The sequence below is a fragment of the Lemur catta genome, chromosome 1 (assembly GCF_020740605.2).
Source record: "Lemur catta isolate mLemCat1 chromosome 1, mLemCat1.pri, whole genome shotgun sequence".
In the NCBI taxonomy this organism is placed as follows: domain Eukaryota; kingdom Metazoa; phylum Chordata; class Mammalia; order Primates; family Lemuridae; genus Lemur; species Lemur catta.
In genome coordinates this window covers 29,619,611-29,638,196 of record NC_059128.1, presented here as the reverse complement: position 1 = coordinate 29,638,196, position 18,586 = coordinate 29,619,611, and the positions used below count along the sequence as shown (strand labels likewise).

Sequence of the window (18,586 nt, the reverse complement as noted above, 5' to 3'; positions counted from 1 at the left end):
GGCCATAGGTCGGTTGTAACCCGGAAGTGCCATTCTAAAGGCGGGGGCGGTGAGACAATCCGGAAGTGGATGTAATGAAGAGGTGCCACTTGGCGGCCATGGCTTCTGTAGTATCTGCGACTCCGGGTCAAGGCCCGGTGGAGTGGAGTATCATGGGCAGCACGGGGTGTAGGGCAGAGACGGCTTTGCATCAGTTTTGCTGCTGAACCCGTAGGATCCACTGTTAGAGATCTGCAGGACTCCTTTCTCCCCCTAGACTCGGAGGGGAGTTTGCTGGGACTGGTGGGCTGGTCCTTGCCCTGGGGGCGTGGATCACCAGCGGGGCCGTCTCAGGTAGACAGGGGCGCGGAGAGAACTAACAGGTTCGCTTGGGTTTTCCTCCTTTTCCTGCTGCCGGCTGGGACGGTGTGCCACTCTCATTACGACGAGTGAAGAAATTGCTCATTCGCACATTTTCCCCATTGACTTTTTCCATCTCTGTTAACTCACGAGAATTCAGTGACTGCCATTTGAGAACCCAGGGTCTGGGACCTAAGATTACTGAAAGTTTTCTCTGGTGCTAATATCAGCAAAAAGAGGCTGTTTCCAGGTACGTGGAAGAGAAGGTGCCTCGTTAACAAATCTGCTGTGGGGAGAGGCCGAAAGAACTGGAAAGACCACTTGTTCTGTTGGAACCACCACACGTGTTTAAAGTACCGAAGCACCTTCTGAAGCCACTAGAACTTTGTAATCTGGTGGTGGGTGAATAAAGGAGGGCAGAATGGATGATTTCATCTCCATCAGTCTGCTGTCTCTGGCTATGTTGGTGGGATGTTACGTGGCTGGAATCATTCCCTTGGCTGTTAATTTCTCAGAGGTAAGAAATTTTCGATTTTCAGTCAGCTGTCAGGATGGCTGCTAGGAAGTAGTGATAGTTGGAAAGGGAAGCTGTTTCCCTAGTGAAACTCAGAGCTAAAAATCTCATCAGGGAAGATTATCTTTTAAAAAGATACATAACATTTTATAGGAGAAACAAACCTCATATTCAGCAGTATTTAATTCTTAACCTGGGGTGGGTGGATATTCCACTGAAGATCCTGGAGTATTCTGAATCCCCTGAAATTGCATACCAAAATTTGGGTCTCTGTGAATTTTCCTGGAGAGAGGCACCCTAACATTTCTTTAAATTCACAGAGGTTTCAAGGAATCAACGTTCTAGATTGATATCAAGAAAATAAATGGAGAATGTTATTTGTCCATATGAGTTGAAATCAGTCTAACTTCTCTTTGAGAAAATCAATCATATCTTTTTGAGAAAAATTAAGAGTTTTTTTTTTTTTTGGATGCCTGCACTAGAATGAATGTAGGAAAAAAACTATGTTAGGTTGTTCTCAATTCACATTTTCTTTTAAAGAAGATCATTGGAATAGATATTCTGAAGTTTTCAAATCTATTTGCTTAGAAGTGTATTTTAATATACTAAATTTGATTTGATTAATTGGTGGTCATTCCTTGAACAAACTTTAATGGGGGGTGGAGGAGAAGAAGAATAGATGAAAGCCTGTTTGATAAAAATGCAGATAGGTTCTTTTGATAGGCATAGAGTTCACAAAGTGCAGGGTGCTCAAAAATTAGGGGGGAAAACTACTACATTCATAGGAAACAAGAATTCATAAGTTTGTCCTAGAGTTCAGCAGTAAAATAGGACCTAGGTAATGACAACACCAGTCCTGAAAGTACTTTCAAAGGGAAGGGGAAAGTAGAATGGGCTGAAGTAGAAAGGAAAAGTATGAATAAGGTATGAAGTAGGCTTTGAAGAAACTTGAGGAAGATGAGGCATTACAAGTGAAGAAAACAGCCTGTGGGTGGGAAAGAAAGGATGACACCATGCATTCTTTTTATTTTTTGAGACAGAGTCTGTGTTGACCCAGCTAGAGTGCCATGGCATCAGCCTAGTTCACAGCAACCTCAAACTCCTGGGCTCAAGGGATCCTCCTGCCTCAGCCTCCCGAGTAGCTGGGACTCCAGGCATGCACCACCATGCCCGGCTAATATTTTCTATATATTTTTAGTTGTCCAGCTAATTTCTTTCTTTTTTTTTCAGTAGAGACAGGGTCTTGCTCTTGCTCAGGCTGGTCTCGAACTCCTGACCTTGAGTGATCCTCCTGCCTCAGCCTCCCAGAGTGCTAGGGTTGCTGCTCCTTTTCCGTTTACTTTTCTATCTGCACCCCTCAGCATCCAATAACATTTAAAAAACAATTATGTCCATTACCTAACTTCATTTAAAAAGCTCATGTACAGATGAGGGAACTGAGACTCAGACTGTGGAACTTGGACAAGTTCATGAAGTACAGTAGAATCATAAGTGTTTTTTAAATCTAGGTTTTTCTGACTTAGACCAGTTCTTAGCCATTCTTCATTTCGACAAAGGTGCTTGGTATATGTACAAAATCCAGCCCACAGACTGACTTCATTAGATTAGCAGAATGTTTAATTTTAGTATTATTATTATTGCTTTTTGCCTGTATTTCCTCAAGGCAGCACTTGGATAGAGCTGAGCAGCAGCAGTCAGTGCTCTTAGGCCTGTGGAAGCCTCCTTCACTCATCTGGGTTACCTGCCTCCCCAGTACTTTATGAGCCTGACATAACCATGTTTTCTTATAACTACGTTAGAATTGAATTAACGTTATTAGGGCTGACATTTGTGAGATTTGGGTTGGTTTGTGTATTTGAAGAATTGTTGAGATAACATTTATGAAGAATTAAAATTAATTCAAATAAGCAACCCATAGGACTTTTAATTTCTATAACATACTTAGAATTTTTTCCAGTTTCAGTATTTTCACAAACTGTCTTGAATGATTTTTGCAATATGCAGTTATATGCTATTTTCCTTTTCCCTGAAAGGAAGTATCTGTATGAGTGGTGTTATTAACTAGGCCATTAATAAAGGTAATTAGTGTGTCATATCATTTGTGGCTTTCTAAACTGACGGTCAAGTTGGCTTTTACAGTTGTAAGTCTTAAAATGCTATAAATCAGCATTCATAATATCTGTTTATAATTATAGCAGGACCAATGCATTTTGAGCTATTAGAATATAAATGAGGATTGTTATTTACCTGAGCATGTCTCTCCTCTTTGTCATAGAGCTGGTAACAGAGGGCAAGCTGTGTTTGCACCAGAGCTCTAGAGCAGTGTTCCTCAAACTATCTGGTAAAGGACCAGTTTTTGTTTTTAATTTTCATTCCAATCCAGACCAATACATTTGTAAAAATGAAATACTAGGAAAATGAAGTGAAAAAAAGACATACAAAACACAAGCCCAAATATACTGTTATTAGATTCAACAGACATAAAATTACTCCTAGAATTGTAATAATCATATTGCTATAAAAATTTCTGAAGGGTTTCTCTCAGTTTCTGGACTTTTCTTGTTGCAGACCTCTGGGTTATAATGCCACATTTCTGATGTAGTAAAACAGCAAGGCTGGGTGTGGTGGCACATTCCTGTAGTCCCAGCTATTCAGGCGGCTGAGGCAGGAGGATTGCTTGAGCCCTGGAGTTTGAGACTGCATTGAGCTACTATGATCATGCCTCTGAATAGCCACTGACTGCACTCCAGGCTGGGCAGCATAGGGAGACCATACCTCTTTAAAAAGAAAAGAAAAAGAAAGGAAAAAAAAAGCATACATCCATAAGGCCGATGAAAGTAGTGCTACTCTAAGGATGCTTTTAGAGTTTTTCCTCCCTGCCCCCCTAAAGTTTGTCCTGTGGAAGATTTTAGAGTTTAATATGATTAATAATACACTAATTTCCAAAAGGAACTGTCTTGAGACAGATGGTGTAGTTCAAAATCACTGTCACTACTTGAACAAGCTATTTAATATCCAAATCTCTGCTGTTAAATGATCTTCTAGGATTGTCATGAGGGTGAAATGAAATCATGTAAACACAGGGCTTAACACTACGCGTCTAGAATGTAATAAGAACTTTTGAAAATGTTGAGGCGGATTCTCAGTACGGACTACAAAAGCTGTTTAAGGTTTTTATATATGTAACTTTGTTCTGATTTATAATTTTTAAACTTTTTATTTGGGAACAGACTTAATAATGGGTTAGCTTCTCCCCCTTACCCTCTTCCCAATCACTGAAACTTCTCAGCAATTAGTTTGGAATCCAAGGGTCTTGTTTTGGGGTTGGTATTCCTATTCACCATGGATGTTCCACTGGGAGAGGCCAGGGCTTTTCCTCTAGCCTCTCTGCTTTATAGCATTTTTCTTAGTGTTTAACTTTCTTTTCTTCATTATATTCTCATTTTAAGCTTTGTTTTGTTCTTTCATGTTTTAAGGTTTTATTTCATGTGTGATTATAATAACTGACTTATTCATGATAAATATCTCTGAGGGGTTGAGTTACCCTCAGATCAAAGGATTACTGTGTCTGAAGAACAAATTTGTTTGGTATGCTTTTTCTCTAACGTTCGGTTCTCTTTTAAGTAGGTTTAATGATGTTGCATTTTAGAGGACTTTTGCATTGTCTGGCACTGTTCTATTCTTTTATGGTAATAAAATAGATTTTACTGTTTGGAATTTCATTTCTAAATTCTAAGATTTTGAACTTGTAATCTCCGTAAATTTATCCATATCTGGAAAGCAATCAGTAACTTGTCTTTCCCCAGATTTGAACTTACGAGAGTATCATCTCATAAGGATCTTTGGTTGATAAAACTAAGTTTGGATCAAAGAAAGTCTGATACGATCTGATATGATTATTTTCCTGAAAAACTTTCTTTTCTCCAGGATACCATATGGATAGACATACTTAAGACTTATCCATTCAATAATAGTAATAATGTTTACTGAACTCTTTCTGTGTACCAGGCATTGATGTGCATGATCTTATTTAATCCTCAGGATGGGACTATGTGATACTGCTAAACTTCACCTTACAAATGAGCAAACTCAGGCTTGGAGAGGTCGCAAACTTTGGTAGAGGTGGGATTTGAAACTTTGAAAGAGGCCAGTTAGATTCCCAGTGCCAAAGCACTTGACCACTAGATAATATTGCCTTTCCTAAGGAACACTGTGTAAAGAAGGAATGAAGATATGATCTATCTAAATTGGCACCGTTAGGCCGGGTGCGGTGGCTCATGCCTGTAATCCTCGCACTCTGGGAGGCCGAGGCAGGAGGATCGCTTGAGGTCAGGAGTTCAAGACCAGCCTGAGCAAGAGTGAGACCCTGGCTCTACTAAAAATAGAAAGAAATTAGCTGGGCAACTAAAAATATATAGAAAATATTAGCCAGGCATGGTGGCGCATGCCTGTAGTCCCAGCTACTTGGGAGGCTGAGGCAGGAGGATCCCTTGAACCCAGGAGTTTGAGGTTGCTGTGAGCTAGGCTGACACCACAGCATTCTCTCTAGCCTGGGCAACAAAGCGAGACTCTGTCTCATAGTCTCATAAATAAATAAATAGATAGATAAACACCTTTAGCTCCCTAAATTAGGAATATGTTTAATATCAATAACATTTTAATTTCCACAGTGTATCTCATGCCTTGTGTTTAGTCATTGTAGCAGAACTTGAAACCTGTAAGAAAGAACTTTGTCTTCAGTGCCCTTTAAATTAACACCTATTGACTTGGAATCTGAAGTAGTTCCCATTTTGAACTATCCAAGATTAATTTCACACTTGACATCTTCACAGTTTAGTAAGTCCTAAATTGTACTGTTCAAGAAGAAGTGACATCCTTTTTGAGGGAAGAAGACCTAAAATGGATACAGAATGTTTCTGTATGTGACAATCTTAATTTCTGCTCTAATTAAAGAATTTAGAGATGAGACTTTTGTTGAATGATGAGATTTAAGATCTCCTTCAGCTTAGTTTATAATTCCAGGTAACAAGTAGTAGTACTAAGTATGAATACAGTATATCTTAAAACCTATGATGGAATTATAGATACCTCAATCCTTCTTGAATACTAATATTTGATTTCTAACTTGTCTGTTGCGATTTTGCAAACCCTGCTGTATTTCTCTGCGGTCAATTTCCTTTTTTTATTTTTTGAGATAGGGTCTCACTCTGTTGCCCAGGCTGGAGTGCAGTGGTGTGATCATAGCTCACTGCAGCCTCCAACTCCTAGGCGCAAGCAATCCTCCTGCCTCAACCCCCGCAAGTAGCTGGGACTACCTGTACTTGCCACTATGCCCAGCTAATTTTTTTAAAATTTTCTAGAGACAAGGTCTCACTATGTTGCCCAAGCTGGTCTTGAACTCCTGGGCTCAAGTGATCCTCCTGCCTCAGCTTGCCAAAGTGCTGGGATTACAGACATGAGTCACTATGCCTGGCCTGGGGTCAATTTTCTATTAACCAAAATTGTACCTCAGCTCCTACACCTTTTTGTATGTTCCTTTCATTAGTTCTTTATGCATTCAAGGGGCAAATTGGGAGAAAAAGGCAGACACTAAAAGCAAAAAACAAACCAATGAAATATGTTTTGTAGAGCAGTAATTTAGCATAGCGCTAAGAATATGGTTCTGGGGCCTGGGCGTGGTGGCTCAAGCCTGTAATCCTAGCATTTTGGGAGGTGGAAGGATTGCTTGATGCCAGGAGTTTGAGACTAGTCTGAGCAGCATAGCAAGACCCCATCTCTACATAAAATAAAAAATAATTCGCTGGGTGCAGTGGCACACACCTGTACTCCCACTTACTTGGGAGGCTGAGGCAGGAGGATTGCTCGAGCCCAGGAATTTGAAGGTTGCTGTGAGCTAGGCTGACGCCATGGCACTCGAGCCTGGGCAGCAGAGCAAGACTCTTTCTCAAAAAAAAAAAAAAAAAGAAAGAAAGAAAGAAAAAAGAGTATAGATTCTGGAGCTGTAGGTAGACTACTTAGGTTCAGATTGTGGCTCTGCCATTTACTGGCTGTGTGAAGCTGGGCAAATTACTTGATCTTTCTATGCCTCTGTTTCCTTATCTGTGAAGTGAGGATAATAGAAGTACCTACCTCAGAGAATTGCTGTAAAGATTAAGTGAGCTAATATATGTAAAGTGATTTTAATAGCATACTAAATAAATGTTAGTTATTATAATAAGGAGATGAATATTGGCAGCCCCTCTCTTGCATAGAACTTGGCCATCCAGAAACCACATTAATCTAAAGGACCAGAAAAGTCCCTGATTATCAGCCAAATAGCCTGAAAAGCAATTATTTTACTTACTCTCTACCGTCTTTGATTCTCACTTGGCTCCTGTGTATATTTTTATGTAATTCTAGTAGGCTAATGTGCCAGTTACCAACTTATTGTCTCTTAGCTTTAACTTGACTCTTCGTTGGCTACTCTGCAAAAACACATCTGGGCCTTTTAAAAATTTTTCCTCTGCTCACTGGCACAATGTTAAGCTTTGTCAATAGAGGGTACTGGAGAGAAATTCTAAGAGAAAGGGGTTTCCTTCTTGGTTCTGGCATGCTTGCTCAGCAGGCTCCTAGGTAGCTTCTCAGGGATGGATTCCTGTAGGACAGGCAGCTTCCCCAGGATTCAGTTCCTGCAGTGCACCCATTTTCCTTAGAGCAGGCTCTGCAGTGTGTGTGGCTTCTCCAGCCTCCAGCTAGGCTTTACCACATGCTCAGCTCCTGCACGGAGAGTAGCTTCTTAAGCCCCAGTCCCCTGTTGCACACACAGCTGCTTCAGCAGTCAGTAATTTCCACTGACACTGCCCTTGGGCAGTTTTATAGTCTTTCCAGTGAGCCACATTCCTGTAAACAGCTTTCCCTGACACCCTGGAGTACAGATTTCTAGCAACTTCCACCAGCATGGCACCGTAGAAACTTCTTTACTGTTCATTAAGCCCCAGCCCTCTTCAGCAGGGTTTGGATCTTAGCCTTTGTGGAGCCTCTTCTTTGAGTACTCTTATTTCAGTCCTAGAGTGGTACCTGCTCCTTATATCCGCTGTTATATTCTTTACAGTTCTCTCTTACTAGCCACTTCCTCCTTACTGTAGTCCCTTGTTATGGTTACTCTTTCCCTGTTGAAATTACTTTATGGTTTCTCTTTCCTGGTTGGACCTTAACTGATACAGCTATATAATGGGTCATAAAAGCAAATACCTACTGAGGCTGAACAGTGAGAAAAGCCTGTGGTATGATAAAACAGTTCGGGTCATGGTATATGGCAGCTGACCTTCAATGTCAGTGCCTGGGAATCTTTAGGGAATAGTGAGAACTGTGGGCAACTGAAGAGCACCTGCCATTTGACAACACCAGCCATGGTGTTGCCAGATCTTTCTATTTTTCCAAAGCTGGAAATCTGGATGTTTATATGAAATCACCTGAATTTGACACTTTGAGGACGAATTCAAATATTATTACATCACAGTGTGGGCCAAACAACCCATGTTTTATTTCCAAGTTGACAGTCCAGAACCTCTGAATTGGACTGTTTGATTTCTAAGCCCTCTACCAACCAGAAACAGCTAACTAGAAGGGGTCGTGGAGCAAGTAGAAGAAGTAAGTCATAGCGTGATGGTGGGCAAAGGGAGAGGGGACAGAAAAACAGTTTGAATTATTATACAACCTCAAAGTGCAGTTGTTTAGAACCACTTCATAGAGAGGAAAACATCTATGTTCACATTAAGGGCCTTGTGCTATCTTATTTAACCACAGTATAATTATTAATAATAATAGCTACAGTGTCAACTTATGTGTCAGGTTCTATGTTGATTTTAACAGTAACCTTGAAAGGGAAGAATTGCTGTCCTGTTTGTAGATGAGGAAACTGAGCCTCAAAGTATACTAAGCACAAAGATGCTATGTATATTGCCTCTAATTAAATTAACAAAAAGTTTTTAAAGGGTCTGACTATTAATATATAATAGAGGCAGTTTGTTGAAAATTTAGAAAATATGATAATGCATAAAAGGAAAATTTCCTATTATCCTTCTGTTCCAGTTAGAATCACTAGCAACATTTCTGTTTCCATTCTTTCTTTTCTATTTGTTTGCATTTTTAACATGGTTGATTATGTGATATATGTATAATTACATTCTCCCTTTTTTAAATCTGGTGCTATATCATAAATATTTTCCCTTATTGTTGAAACTGTGTTCTAGGCATTTTTAATGTCTCTATTGCATTCAGTTATTTTAGGTACTGAAATTATTATTACACATTGATTTGTTTTCATGTTTTTGCCATGATAGTGTTGAATCAGTATTTTTCCATCTGAAGCTATGGCCATTTTTCAGATTATTTCCTCAGGAGTAGAATGATAGGGTCAAAGGGAATAAATGTTCTTAGGGAAGTTCTCAGTTTTTATTACTCATTTTTTAAATTGCATTTTTTCTGACAAATGCAAATGATACTATACTTTCAAAAACATTGAATATTATCATTGTTCATTTTAAAAACTGTAGTAATTTAATATAGGAAAATGTATCTTTATCATTTTAGTTCAGTTCAGTTGGACTCCTTATGTAGTAATGGTATAATATTTATTGCTATATTTTCCAGGTTCTTTTCCATTGGGTTTTTCTTTTGTTTTTGTAGAAAAATCTTATGGGATTTTCATTTACATTTTGTTCTTTTATGTTTAGAAAGGACTCTTATACCAAAAGAAAAACAAATTAGTCTTATTTTCCAATATTGGAGGAAATGGATTACTAATATTACCTCCTAGAAGATGTCAAATGAATTAGGAAAAGGGAGGCCTATATGCCACTGGCAAAATGGCAGATAGCATAGCATTGTTCACTGGAACTTTTATCCAAGTATTGGGGTCTTCTGTTGTTACTCTTTTAGTTTAGGTGCTTAGAAAAGCTTGCTTTTTTTTTGTATGCTACTGATCATGTTGAAAATAAGTAATGGCAACACTTACTCTGTGCTAAGTATGCTAATTTCCTAATCCAACAAAATAATAATAGTAGTAACAGTAGTTACACCTTCTTACGGAGGAGGACTCTGAGACACAGGAAGGTCAAAGAACTTGCCCAGGTTCACATAGCTGCTACTGAGAGCCAGCAAGCTTGAGGTATCTTATTTCAGCTATAAGGATTTGAAAAGCAAAATTCAGATCTCAGTTTTCTTCGTTACTTGTTACTAACACTTAGCAGATAATGTAGTGGCTAAATTGACATTAGGAACTGTCTCCTTCTTGGGGTACTTTTGTTTATAAGGATATGGAGAAAACCTTTGTTGCCTCAACAAGAGTTACTCCATACCGTATGATATTTTATCTCTTCAGTGCCTAGAACTTTGAAGGGATCAGTCTTAAAATAAGAGGTACACCTTTGATTTTTTTAGGAAACGGTAGTTCATGCTTTGAGTACTAAAATGGGCATGGTACAAGGAGGATTGAGATAAACTATTTTCAATATCAAAGGCTTTTGAAATTATTGGCTTATATTTAGTTGAACCAATTTGTTTACTGTTTCTTTGAGCAGGAAAAGAAAGACCATTTAACTACCTTGGTGTCTGCCAAGAAAATTAAACTGACTTTAAAGCTTGTGCTGATAGTTAATGGCAGGAGTACAAGCTGTTGTTTTAATTTGTGTATCTGGTTAATCCTTTGGCTCAGTCAGGCTACAACTGTAAAATTCTAAAATGAGATAACATAAAACCAATAGCATTGCATAGTTCATGCCTCTCTTGAGTAAATATTTCATTTCACTGACAGAAACTGTTGCTTTGTGAACTCTCGTTTCATCTGGAACTACACTTGGAATTTGTAGTTCTTCTTTTAAATATACTCTTTTAGTGATTTGCCATAAGCCAAGGAAGGAACCTGTCAGCATTTTGTTAACTTTGGTATAAATACAATTTGAGATTGAATTCCAGGCTATGAAGTTGTGTGAAAGAATACAGCCATACAGATAACATGGAACCACAACACTAGTGCTTGAAATGAATCAAATTTAGTATAAAATGATCAGGTAGTTAAGAATTTTTTTTTTCCAAATAAAAATTGAAACTTCTACCTGTGAAATGATAAGAAGAAGAAAGAAAAAAAAAAGGATTGAAACTGCAACCATGGCAGTGATGCTTATTTTATTTGACTACTGGTCCTTCATGTCATCAAAAATGTTGTCTATCACTGTGCTGAAGATTGAAACAGTGACAGAACAAGATTTTGAGCTCCTTGGAAAAAAAAAAGAAGTCATTGAAGATATTAATATTTGCATTAATGAGACAAATGACAGCATTGCTTCAGATTTACTATGATGGACTCCTATCATGGTCCTTTATTAAATGTATCTGTATACCCCTTGAGCCAAATCATAAATTCTAAATCAAATCACTAAAAATTCTTGATATAGTTATATGGAAATATATGGAAAGTATTAAGTCTGTTTCCTGGTGTAAGTATTTGGAAGAGGTTCCACTGCATTCATGCATTTGTTTCTATCAGAGTCCAGTGGCAGGTACCAAGTCCCCAGTGCCTTGCATGGTGCTGGGCATTTAATTCCATCTTTCAACAAATATTAGGGAAAAACTACTATGTGCCAGATACTATCTTATAAACTGAGAATTCAGCAGTAAATTAAAAACAAAAATCTCTGCCCTGACAGACCTTACAGTTTTGTGGGGAAGGGGTTACAGGGACAAACAATAAACAGTGTGTGTTCAGTGGATATGTAACTTATTTGGTGAATAATTGTGCTTTACTTAATTTCAAAATGAATTAAAAACATAATAATTTTACCTCACACTACCTTTCTTGCAAGGAAAATGACAAAGCTAGATGATTTATTCAGCTTTAATGTTAATGATCTCTGCCCACAAACTCAAATTCTTTGTTTCTGAATTTTTGATGGTATTGTAATCTCATGCTTATACTTAGATCGGGGTTTTCTAGGCTTTTGGATTTCATAGGCCAGTAATATTTTTAAAATTTGGGAGAACTGATATAGGATTACCTCCTTTTAATTTTGCCAAGTAAGGACACTAAAAATAAAAACTATTACTACCATCATTTCTTAAAAGAAAGGACATTTTAACACCAAATGTTAGGCAGGACAGAATCTCAAAATAAAGAATAGTCCTTTACATTGAAGAAATAAAACTTTATGAAGTACTCACTATATTGTCTTCATTTCTCTTATTTCATCATGGACCTTTAGAAACTATCAATAGAGGATAGTCATAACCAATTATGGTTTTGGTTTTCCTCTTGATTTTGGGAAGGGATTTTGTTGACTCACACTATTTAAAGAGGTTGTGTGAATATCATCTGTTTTTGGAGATAAATTTTATATAATGGATTGTATGTATTGTGCTATGCAGTGAACATTGTCTTGGAATGATTGTACCGGGCGGCAGAATACAGTATCAAATCTAGTCATTTCCCTTCTGCCAACTAGCCTAGCTTTGTGGTTTTGGACAAATTACTTCTTATCTTTGGCCTTTGATTTTCTATCTATATGTTGAGGGAGGATCATTTCTTACATTTTCATCCAGTTTTTTTTTTGATTCTATGATGATAGCTTTAGTAGCTAGTATCCCTCTTTTTAAAGCATGGGTCTAAAGATTAATAAAAACCTTCACTGTAGTTTTCTAAAAATTTGCACCAAGCTCCTGTTCATATTCCTTCAGCTGTGAGCATTAATTGTTCACATGTGGTACTGTCTGTATGTATAGACAAATACAATTGTCCCTTGGTATACTTGGGGATTGGTTCCAGGACACACATACACACACCCTCATATACTGAAATTGGTGCATACTTAAGTCCTGTGGAACCTGCATATATGAAAAGTCAGCCCTTCATATGTGTGGGTTTTGCATCCCCCAAATACTGTATTTTTGATCCACGTTTGGTTGAAAAAAAATCCACGTGTAAGTAGACCCTCACAGCTCAAACTCGTGTTGTTCATGGGTCACTGTAATTTCTTGACTAGGACTTTAAAGATTTACCTTTTTTTTTTTGTAATGACATTAGTTGCACAGAGATCTAACTATTTTCTAGCTCACCAGAACCTTTGGGAAATTCTTTAAAAATTTCCATTGCAGAAATTTGGTCTGTGTAAATAAGTAAATGGAATTTGGGGTAATTTCACCTTGGAAACAAGAGTATCTAAAATATTAGATTATTTTGAATTACTAAAATAAAAAGGCAGCATTTTAGGAGACTTATTTTTACTTTCATTATTAGTTTAAAGTTTTTATTTATAATGCCCATAAATGTCAGAGATATCCTGTATTATACATATCCCTCAGTTATTTTAAGTGGTACAACTTAACCTGTAACTTAATTTGTGGTATGCATGCCTCAAAAACTCACCTCTTCTCCTGTTTTTATTTTATTTTTTATTTTTACTTTTTAATTTAAAGAAGTTTATTTTGAGCTGAAGATATGTGACCGACAGCCTGGAGCACATGGCCTCAAGAGGTCCTGAGAAAATGTTCCCACTCCTCCTGCTTTTAAAACTTATGTCAATGTAGTCCTTCATGTGACCCCAGAGTAGAGTATTAAGAAGCACTTGGTAAGTGCCTAGTGAATTGCAGATTGATCAAGGATTGTGAACACCGCTGGGTTCCTCATGTAGTTATTAAAATAAAATTGTGATGAATTATTTTTAAGAAATATCTGAATGACAGATGAGATTGTATAAGGGAAATTTTTGGAAGTGCCTTTTAGTATTCTACATAGACCTCTAACCTTGATTTCAAAGAACTGCCATGAAGCCTTAGTAAAATCGAATAGTTGTAAAATGATTCCTTTCAGAGATCCTGGCTGAGGAAATTACCACTCAGTTAATTTTTTTATAGATATGTAATTTTATAGAGTGAAAGGTACAGATCTTAATATAGTTTGATGAATTTTAGCCATATGTTTACAAATGTAACTCACATCCCAATCAAGATTTAGAACATTTCTGTTAGCCTAGAAATTAATGTGATTCCACTTTCCAGTTAATCTCCTCTGCAGTGCCCCCATCCCCACCCGCCGGAGGCAGCCACTGTTCTGATTTCTGTCACCATAGATTGGTTTGGCCTGTTTTAAACTTCATATACATGGACTCATACAGTACATACTCTTTTGAGTAAGACTTCTTTCACCCAAATGTCAGGAAAATGTTTTTGAGGTTCATCCATTCATGTTGCTCTATGTAGCAGTAGTTTATTCCTTTTTGTCGCTGAGAGGTATTCCCTTGTTTAAGTATACTACAGTTTGTTTATTCATGCTCCTATTGATGGATATCTGATCCAAATTGTGACCATTATTGATAAGACTTTTTATTATTGATAAGGCTTCTATGTACAAGTTTTTTGTGGACATAAGTTTTCATTTCTCTTGGGTAAATACCCAAAAGGGGGAATGCGGGTTTAACTTTATAAGAGACTGCCAGTTTTCCAAAGTAGTTGTACCGTTTTATGCATCCACCAGCAATGTGTGAGAGTTCTAATTGCTCTATATCCTTGTCATTATTCAGTGTTGTTAGTCTTTTTCAATTTTGACCATTTTAATGAGTATGAAACGGTATCTCATGTAATTTTGATTTGCATTTTTCTGATGGCAAAATGATGCTGAGCACCTTTTCATGGGCTTCTTAGCTATTCATGCATCTTTCGTGAACTATCTGTTTAAGTGTTTTACCCGTTTTGTAATTGGGTTGTCTCTTATTATGGAGTTGTAGCAATTCTTTATATTTCAAATACAACTTTGACAGTGTCTTAGGTTGCATTACCCAGAAAACTGACCCTGAGAAGGAGATTTGCATGCAGGAGCTTTATTGGAGAGTGCTCTTGGGAATAACACCTGTGAGAGAATGAGCAGGATTAAGCAGATGGAGAAGGTGAAATGTAATTCAGTTGCAATGGAGGCCTCAGCTCACCCTACAGCAGGCTCTGAAGCTGGATGGCCCTTCGGAGATATCCTGTTGAGGCAGTGGGGCCAGGCTTTCTATCTCCATCCACACAGTCACAGTGGGCCAGTTATTGGGTGTGGACTGCCCTGGGAGAAGGCTATAACCTCAGGTTAGGCATTTGCCTTTGGCCCATGGTCAGGGCCTCAGGACTCAGCTGTGAGCCATCGGTGGCAACACTTCCAGCAGCTGACTTGAAGGGGACTGAAATTGAAATGGACAGTGTTATCGCAGCATTCATCACAGATACATGTATTTCCACTACCTATGTATGTATTGTGAATATTTTCTTTCCCTATGTTGCTTGTTCATTTCTGTAATGGATCAGTAAATGTTTCAATTTTGATGTTGAATTTTTTCTTTTATAGTTTGTGGTTTTTGTATCCTTGCTAAGAAATCTTTGCCAATGCCAATATTGTAAAGATATTCTCCTACATTTTCTTCTAGAAGCTTTTAAGTTTTAGGTCTTATATTTAGGTGTATATTATATTAGGTGCAGCAAGAATTAATATTTGTGTGTGATGTGAACTACCACCCAAATAATTCTTGAGAGCAATCAGCTTTCTCTTTTAGGTACATCCTCTTCATCGTTTCCTGTCTTCCCTTAATTGGCAAAGCAGAGGCATCTTTCATTTCTGTTTCCCAGAGTAGAGCCTAGTCAAAATGCTAACAGGACAGTTTTCTTCCCTAGCAATCTCTTCAGTAGTTTGAATTGTGGAGTTATGAAACCAAGTCCCTGAAAAGAAACAGTATACTTGGTCCATTCAGTTTTCTCCTGATTTTTGTGCTTTCTTAGGAGTGATACTTTACAGTCACGAATTTTCTTTTAAATAAAGATGACTTTTATGATTTCATTAGAGAGAATGATGAAAAGACTAATTAATTACCATGTCACTTCTACACAGAGTAGTGCCAGTTTTTTGTCTTGTGTTCTCCTTGCTCTGACAGTTTGTTTCAGATGCATGCTGTGATCGGCAGTGTTTTGGGGAGTTTAGTATTAATAACTTGGAAAAGACAACCTTAGAATAGCTCAGTATTAAATAGTAAAGTAGTAAAATATTAACACCAGTTGTTTGGTATTATTTTCCCAAAGTGCCTCAGATACTTTCTTTTATTGCCTCACATATCTTTATAAGACATGTGGTAATATTATTTTACCCAAGAAAAGTTGAGATGCTGAGTTGTTAACTGATTAGGTCATGGGGTCAGTTCTTTCTGACAAGCCAGTACTCCAACCGTTGGATGTATTCAGAATACTCTCAGTTCATAAGTAGCTAATGGCCATCCTGAACTCATGAAGGGCTAACCTGATCTGTGTGCAGAAACCAAAACAGAAAGATGACGTATATGATATACCATGAAATTACTGACATTTTTTCATAAGCAACATGTATAATTACTCCCTTGCTGATTTCCTTTTTTTTTCCTCGGAAACAGGATCTTGTTATGTTGCCCAGACTGGAGTGCAGTGACTACTCACAGGAGCAATTATAGCACACGACAGCCTCACATTCCCAAGTAGCTGAGACTGTAGGCACATGCCACCACATCTAGCTCCTTATAGTTTTTAAATCATTTTTCATATGTCCAAGATCCCAGGAAGTCATATTAGACTATAGTATTGCTTCAAGAAACTTTGAAGCCTAATCTTTTATATTTTGTATGACAGGTGGAAGTCTCTCAAAGAAATCTGGGTAAAAAGAAAACAATTGGGATGAAGTTGTATTAAAACCATAGAACAATTTTAGTATTGAAGTCTAAGTACATTTTTTTCATTGTATGAGTAATACATGTTCATTGTGGGTAAATTACAAATATTTTTATAAATTATAATTATATATTAAATATTATATGTATATATATTAAGAAAGAATTTAACATTTAATGTACACTTGCTCTATTTATGTATGGATTTTTTTATAAATGGGAGATTGTCAGTACATACTGTTATCCATCAGCTTTTTCTTCATAGTACATCATGACTTTCTGTATCCATGAATAAATGTAGATCATAATTTTTAATGGCTGAGTGTTGTTGGTACCATAATGAAATATTATAGTTTATTTAGCTGATATTCTTATTGGACGTTGAAGTTATTTTCAAGTTTGTATTCTTAATAAGCACAGTGGTCATCTTTGCATAATTCTTTCTTTCTCAGGATGAATTTATAGAAATTTTTTTTCGAAGATTTCACATTTTGAGGCTTTAAATTTAAATTGCCAAATTGTGGTCCAGATAAATTATAGCAATTCACATTCTCTCCAGTGTTAGACAAGAATACTCATTTCTGCCTATCATGGCTGGTAGCCATTTTCCCCTATCATTGCCAACCTGGTCAATTAAAAAATGGCATCTCCTTGTTTTAATTGGTATTAATTATCCATAAAGCAGACCATTTTCATGTTTACTGGCCATTGTAGATGTTGGTCTCACAAATGAGCAGCTCACAGGCTTGATTGCAGACGCTTTAGGAACTTTTTCCCATTCATTAATCAGTCTTTTCAATGATTTGATTTGTTTTCTTCCCAGGAGCGACTGAAGCTGGTGACTGTTTTGGGTGCTGGCCTTCTCTGTGGAACTGCACTGGCAGTCATCGTGCCTGAAGGAGTGCACGCCCTTTATGAAGATATTCTTGAGGGTGAGAAAGGGAAGAGCCTTGTTTGAGATATGTTATCGACTTGGGAGGTTGGCAAGAGAAACTTAGTGATATTTTTTCTACACACAATTCATGTTTACCATAGAATGCTACCCTGAGAAGAGTTCTTAAGAGAAATCTTGACATCTTTGCCAGTGAGCACATCCTTGGCAGTTTGTGAATTGGGTGCCCTGATTCATAAATACCACCACTTAAGATTTATTTGCCGTAATGCATGAATTCCACTCTTTTTAACTATGACCATTCTTTTTTAATGCCCACTCAAGAGCTTCCCGAATCCCACATAATAGTGGTATATTTTTAGTGTTCTTTAATTTAAAAAAATATATAGATATACATATTTAGATTCAAGGACCCTTTATAGTAAACTTTATAGATAATTGGTGAGGACCCATGCAGTAAAGAAAAGATAACTAAAAAATTAAAGAGGCCTTTCCTGCCCCTAATAACAACAAGCAGAGAGAACAGTATAGCTGTGGGAGAGTAAATGCTTGGTGGTTAACTTCGTTTCTCACCAGCTTGAAAGCATACTTGGTTCACATTTGTGACTCGGCAAAATCAGATTAGTACATGTCATGAAACTTCACAGTTAACCTGTGAAGGATTGACACCACACTGTTAAATTTGTGAGCTGAATCCTCAAATGCCAGGATTCTACTGGATGTTAAGAATAGAATAAAGGAGTAGGCACCTTCTAAATTTCCTACTAGATAAAATACAATAAATATTTTTTCAGATTTTGGTAGAGAAAAAGAACTGTTTTCTTTATCTAGAATAATAATACTCTTATGCCTGGGGACTGGTAGGCAGAGTGGTGGCAGATGTTATCTATGAGGATTGTGGAAGTGTTATTACAAACTAGGTCGGGGGCTGAGGATTGATCAGCTTTAGCAGGGATCAATAATAAATCAGGAGCCTTAGAGGAGTGGTTTTCACTTTTTTTTGGTCACACATCCTACAGGGGCAGGGGGATGATTTACATGCACTATTGCACTCATTTAATATGTACGTTATAAAATACACTCCTAAAAACAGGTAAATTTTGAAGTCTTGAGATTTAAAATAAATATGTATAGATCAGTATTTTCTTTCAT

General features: G+C 37.3%; 1 protein-coding gene across 1 annotated transcript in view; it reads left to right on the top strand.

Annotated features, from left to right (window-relative positions):
• Positions 1-76: 76 nt before the first annotated feature.
• The window catches only part of SLC39A9 (solute carrier family 39 member 9), a 49,770-nt gene continuing 31,260 nt past the window's right edge, over positions 77-18,586 (top strand). The window contains exons 1-2 of the mRNA XM_045564875.1: positions 77-856; positions 17,366-17,474. Of these exons, the coding sequence (XP_045420831.1) occupies positions 761-856; positions 17,366-17,474 (205 nt within the window). The 5' untranslated portion in view covers positions 77-760. The remainder of the gene's footprint in view (positions 857-17,365; positions 17,475-18,586) is intronic.